We start from the raw sequence: 6,000 nt of genomic DNA, 5'->3' as shown, positions 1-6,000 counted from the left end.
TTTTCATCCTGCCTTTGTTCAGTCCTCAAGGACTTATTAGGCACCTACTATGCACCAGGCCCTGGGCTGTGCATCAGGACTTCGGCAGGGAATGAGTTGGCAAGATTCCTGCGCAGGAAGGGCTGACGGTCTCGAGGGAGAGCTGGATAAAAAACAGACCAAATAGGAAAGGCATCAGTGGCATGAGTTCTGTGCGGAGAATTACAACTGATTTGGGGACATGAGCAGGAAGGCCTTTTAGAGGAGTTCATTTAAGTGCAGGCCTGCAGGCTAGAAGGGAACCACCACAGGAATCCTGGGAGGAAAGGGGTTCCAGGCAGAGAGGAAACAGTGAGGGCGGAGGGCCCGAGGCAGGACGGGTATTGGCGCATTCAAGGGATAGCACTGAGACCCTCGAACAGGGCGCAGGGGAAGCATGGAAGTCCGAGCAGATGGCAGGAGCCTGAGCCTAGAAAACCTGTGGGACCAGGCTTACATTCCTGGTAGGGAAGTAGCTGCTGCTGGGTGCCCATTTTACAGATGGATAAGCACCGGGTCCTGAGGTGAAATGACTAGCCCAGGGTCACATGACCCATTGGGAACAGAGCATTCCACACACCCAGGAGTGGTAAGGCTGAGATGGCTTCCTGGAGGAGGTGGCCCGCAGAATATTTACAAATATTTCCTGGGCATTTAGGAAGTGCCAGGCCCTAAGCCAGGCACTTCCAAGCCTGAGTTCACAAACCAATTTCAGAGAGGCCTCAGTGTCCCCATGGGACAGGTCACTAAACTGAGGCATGGAACTGCTCCATGACTTCTAGTAAGTGGCAGAACTGGCATTTGAACCCATTCCTGTCTGAGTCCATAGATCATGACTTTCCACCCACTGCCCGGAAAGGGTGAGCAAGAGACGCAGGAAGAGAGTAATGATAATGTAAATAACATATCCCCCTTCCTTATCTCATCGGGCCCTCTCCATCATTGTGTGGGTGGGGCCCTGCAGGGATCACCCCTATTTACAAATGGGCAAGCAGAGGTCAGCTCCCTGCTCCAAGCACTTCTAGCAGGTGGTGGAATCTGCTTTCCTCACGTGAGGTCCCTGGCAGGCCGCACACTCATGCCTGCCCAGAGGCTAGGGGCTGACCTCTTGACCTTTGCAAGGCGCTTCCCTCCCTCACTAGCCCTAGCTTTCTGTCTGAATCACCTGATCCCTGGGCCAGATTGGTCAGTGGCTCCTAAAATCCCCCTAGCTCCACGTGGGAGCGGAAGGGAGGACTTGCCTATGTTGCCATTATACACTATACAGTCTGTATACACAGACAGAGGCCCCAAGAGCGGAGAAGACAACCAAAGGCCCACCTTACTCCCTCCAAGAGTCAGCTTCACCGTGTAGAGAACGAGGGGCGGTAAAGACACAACCACTAAAACTACGTTTACTGACGTCTCACTAGGAACCACAAAGTTCACCACTGCAACCCACCCGTTCCCCGGTGCCGGACACACAGCGGCGGGCGCTCGGGGGATGACGCAGAGGCAGGGAATAAATGTGCGCACGCCGGGCACTGTGCTTAAGCCCTTTGCAACGTTCGGTCAACCAGGATTGACCTTCTGCTAAAGCCCGGGTCCGATCTCCTGTGCAGTGCCAAGAGGCAGGGCTGTTATGGTCGCTTTTTCACAGAGGCGAAAACTGAGACTCAGGGGTTACCAGACTTGCCCAAGGTCACCGCCCCTGGAAAGTAGCCAAGTAGGGATCTGAACCCAGGTCTCGCCCCGGGGGCGCACTTTAACGGCTCCACAGCACCCCGCCTTCCCGCTCCCGCCACCCTAGGATACGTGGGGTTTTTCCCAGGTTGCGCACTCCAGGAGGGCCCACCGAGCGCCCTGGAAGGGCGCTGCGGGGCTGGGCGAGCGCGGGGGCGGGGCCTAGTGCCTGACAGGCGCGAGGCGGGCTCCGCCAGTCCCGGGCAGTGGGCGGGCTTGCGTCTTGACAGGCAGCGGGAGGGACCCGGCTCCAGCCTAAGAGGGGGACCCAGACTGAGTGGGCCCGGGTTTCCCGGGTGGAAGGCGGGGCTTGACAGACAGTGGGAGGAGCCCGATTTGGGGCCAGCAGGGGCGAGGCTTGTGCTTGACAGGCAGGGCAGGCCGGCGTTTGATAGGCAGGGGACGGGCCCTGGAGACTGACGGGCCAATCGGCGTGCAGGGGCGGGGCTTACGTCGGCGCCGTCCGGCCGGGGCCCCCGCGGCGCTGCCCAGTCTGGCTCCGGCACCGCCCGTCGCGGACGCTAACTTGCCGCCGCCGCCGCCGCCGTCGCCGCCGCCGCCTCAGCTCCGCCGCCGCGCCCGGGCCCCCTGCCCGCAGCCATGAGCGCTCTCCGCACGGGTAGAGCCTGCCGCCCTCTAGATTAGTTCCTGCCGCCGCCCCTGGACCCGCCTGCACCATGGAGTCGCCCGCCTCCAGTCAGCCCGCCAGCATGCCCCAGACCAAAGGTAGGAACGCCTGGTGGGGAGCGCGGCTTGACCCCCCGCGCCCAGTCGGGCCCGGACTGCGGACCCCGACCTCTGTCTGTCTGATCCCATTGCAGCCCGTCCCGGACCTAGGCAGCACTGCGGCCCAGAATCCCTCCGCACTCGGGTCTCGGTCTCAGCCTAGATAGACCTCACCTGGACCCCCCAGTTTAGGCCTTGCGGCTGCTCTCACACCCGAACTCAGGCTAGCATCTCGTTCTGATGACCCCGCTCCAGGTCAGAAACCTCACTCTGACCTCCTCATTTAGGCCTTAACTGCACCCAGAACAGGAATTCTCCCAATCTGGGTCCCTTAGCTGGATCCAGGTGGTATTCACTCTGATCCTTCACCCAGCCCCCACTTGCAGTCCCTGGTCCCAAGGCTGAATCCATGCTGGGATTTAAATGACTCCCCAGCTGAACCCCAGCAGTGCTGCCCTGCTGGGGACTCTCAATGTAAACTACTCCCCCCCCCCCCCCGCCCCGCAGTGTGGGTGCCCTGGCTACACTCCAGCTAAAAATTCGCTCCTCTCCCCCAACTGTCTCCATCCTTGTAGGCCCCTCGTTGCCCCATCCCAGGCGGGCTTGCAGCCCTGCAGCCTTGTGCCCCGGGAACCTCTCTTGGCCTCCCACTGCACCCTAACACAGCCCCCCTCTCCGTCAGCTCCTCCTTGTCTTGACTTGCAAGCTTCTCTCTGCCCTTGGGGAGCTCACCCCTTTTTGTTCCCCAGTATCTGCAGGGTTGGTCCATCCCAGGCTTGCCCCTGCTGCCTCGGGGTTCCGGGCCAGCCGCTAGGCCAGGGTGCTCACTGTGCAATGGGCTCGCTCTTGTCTTCTCCAAGTAGCTGGCCTTCCTGGAAATTTTTCTGAGGTGGCGGCTGCCGTGGCAGAGCAGCAGGATTTGTCATGCGGGGCGGGGGGAGGGGGTGAAACTTGGAGGGTGAAAGGGGGATTTTTTTTTTTTTTTGGTGCAGGGAAGAGGCAGGGATGTTTCTGGCAGGTCAGAGCCTCAGCAGGCTAGGCTGTGTGAGCTTTCCAAAGCGGCCATAGCTGTAATGAATGGGCTGCCTCCCGGCTCTCTAAACCTGCTGTTGCCTCACCCCAGCAGCAGGAGTATCTCTGGGCCTCAGTTTCCTTATCTGTAAAATGGGAGTAATCACACGTACCTTGTGTGGATTTCTGGGTGTGATGTGAGGTAGCAAATAACTAAAGAGTTTCGAGCAAGCATGGGTGAGTTGGCGACGAGCGCAGCAGGGCACCTAGCACACAGTAGGTGCTCAGGCAGGCACAGTTGCCCACACCTTGTTACCGTTTCCCTTGTTGGGAAGGCCTCAGCCATGTGGGGTCAAGGCCTTGCCTCTGTCTGGGTTGCAGCTGCAGAGTGAGGTGGAGAAAGGTAACAGTTGTTACTCAGTGCACCTCTCCTCGGGGCTTGATCCTCCCTCTCTTTCTCTGGAGGGGCCCAGGCAGCAGGAGGGCCTGTGGGGTCCTGGGGAGGGTGTGGGTCCATCTCTGCCCCTGCTGCCAGGGGCTGCGCTGGCTGTGGGCCAGAGCCTGGCCGGCCCGGTGGGCAGGGTAATTACGTCTTACGTAAGTGGGAGGCCGGATCCCTGACCATTGCCCAACCCCTGTGAGTAACTCGAGGCACTTGAGGGGGGAGGCGGTTGGGGAGGGACTTGGACTGCACAGACCTCGTGGAGCTTGGGAACCGGGAAATCATATGCTTCTCCGCTCTGGAGAACCAGGAAATCAGACACTTCTTTTCTCTAGCTTGGTCAGTGCTGTGGGACTTAGGGCAGGTCCCTCAGCTTCTCTGGGCCACAGTGTTTTCATGGGCAGAAGGAGGAGGCTGGAAGCAGTGTTTGTCTTTGAATGCTCTTTCAGCTTTTCCGGGCAGGCAATGCCTCATCACAATAAAAGTTGTAGAGTTGTGAAGGGAGAGGGGTCACGGGTGTGAAGGGAAAAGGGAATTTGGGGAGGCACTGTTTGATTCCCATGTGCTATGTGACTTGAGTCCTGGTGTTGGCCTCTCTGAGCCTCTCTGCAGAGAGAGCGAGGATGAATTTCCAGTTTGAGGGTCCAGGTAATAGATGATGCTGGGTGGGTTAGATGGAGGGTCAGGAGCCTCTGCAAGGCTCAGGGACCTTGTCAGCCTCTTCAGGGTCTGTGGAAGGATATGGTGGGGAGCCATAATACCCCCCCACCAAAAATCCTGAGAGTTGCCACTTATCAAGCTTTTTTTCATGTTCCCTGTGCTCTCCCATTTATTCCTCACAGCCCCATTTATAGATGAGGAAATGGAGAGTCGGAGGTGGTTAGTGCCTTGCCTGAGGTCATACAGTTGTGACACGTGCAGCTAGGGCTCTGTCCACGACTGTGGATCTGCACAGGTCTCCCCAGTGCTCCTTTATGTCCCATTCCTGTGCTGGATGCTTGAGCTGAGCTGGTGGGGATCCCCCTCCCCCTTGCCCGCACCCTGCCATCCCAGCTGGTGGGATGCTCCATTATGCCTCTGCCTAGTCTGCGTGTCTCCTCCAGGTCCAGGCTGACCTGGAGCAAGGACTGAGCCAGAGGTGATGCCTCTTGCGTACACAGCCCTTTACAGTTGGCACATTTTATCTTCACTGCAGTCTGACCCATTTGACAGATGTCAAAACTGAGGCCACACAGGGGGAGTGGCTGGGCTGAGTCCACAGAGCTGGGATCCTCACCTGTGCCTTCCCCATCCTGGGCACAGGGTCCTCCAGCATTGTGCTCTTCTCCACCTTCTCAGAGGAATTTGAACAAAACAGGGTGTGGTTGGCACTTGACATTCAGGGAGCTTTACCTTTGAGCTTCCTGCCTCGCAGCTGGTGCCCTGCTCCATCCTCTATGCCACAGGCCTGGGGAGTTTTCCGTGAGTGCATGAGGCGCCAGGTCCCACAGCCCTGCTGGGTTTCCCCAGCGTCCTTGCCCACATGCCATCTTTGGCTGGAGTCAGAGGCCAAGGGCAGCTGGCGCTGGGGCCAGTGGTCAGGGGGACATTTGGTTGGCATGGTTTGGGTCTGCTGCTTCAGGCCGCATTTGTCCTTAGGGGTACCATATGCATCCTGTCCCTGCCCCCACTGCACTGTGAGTGCCGCCCACACAGGCACGTCGTGGTTGATCTTCACATGGCTCCCAGCTGCCCGGTGGGGACACTGAGGCTTCAGGAGCACCGTCGGTGTCCTGGCCCTGCCTGCCATGGCCACTGTCTCCCCCCCGCAACCCCCTGTCCTGTCCCATTCCTGCTGTCGGAAAGACTGGAGGGTGACACCTTGGGGACTTCCCCCACCCCTGGCGTGACGCACAGGAAACTCTCTATCAGCCAGCCCATGGCTCCAGGCCTGAAAGGAGCAAAGTTCTCAGTTGCCTGTGTGGGGAGAAGGCTGGGGCAGCGGGAGGCTTCCGGTGGGTGAGTCAGCGGGCACTGGGTGCTGACTCACCCGCCGGGCATGCCAGCCCAACTGGCTGTTGCTTAAAGGGGCGGTGCCTGCT

The 6,000-nt window shown here is 59.2% G+C and overlaps 1 protein-coding gene across 2 annotated transcripts in view; it reads left to right on the top strand.

Annotated features, from left to right (window-relative positions):
* The first annotated feature begins 2,219 nt into the window (after window positions 1-2,219).
* MAP2K3 (mitogen-activated protein kinase kinase 3) overlaps window positions 2,220-6,000 on the top strand; it is a 29,864-nt gene continuing 26,083 nt past the window's right edge. Inside the window, exon 1 of one of the 2 annotated variants that reach the window (XM_081805613.1) lies at window positions 2,220-2,466. In XM_081805613.1, coding sequence (XP_081661739.1) covers window positions 2,418-2,466 — 49 coding nt within the window. In that variant the 5' untranslated portion in view covers window positions 2,220-2,417. The remainder of the gene's footprint in view (window positions 2,467-6,000) is intronic. The other variant, XM_006746614.2, reaches the window with a different exon arrangement.

Source organism: Leptonychotes weddellii, chromosome 15 (genome assembly GCF_054177405.1).
Source record: "Leptonychotes weddellii isolate Sample4059 chromosome 15, ASM5417740v2, whole genome shotgun sequence".
NCBI lineage: Eukaryota > Metazoa > Chordata > Mammalia > Carnivora > Phocidae > Leptonychotes > Leptonychotes weddellii.
The sequence above is the reverse complement of the archived record's forward strand: the minus strand, read 5'-3'. Positions and strand labels throughout refer to the sequence as shown.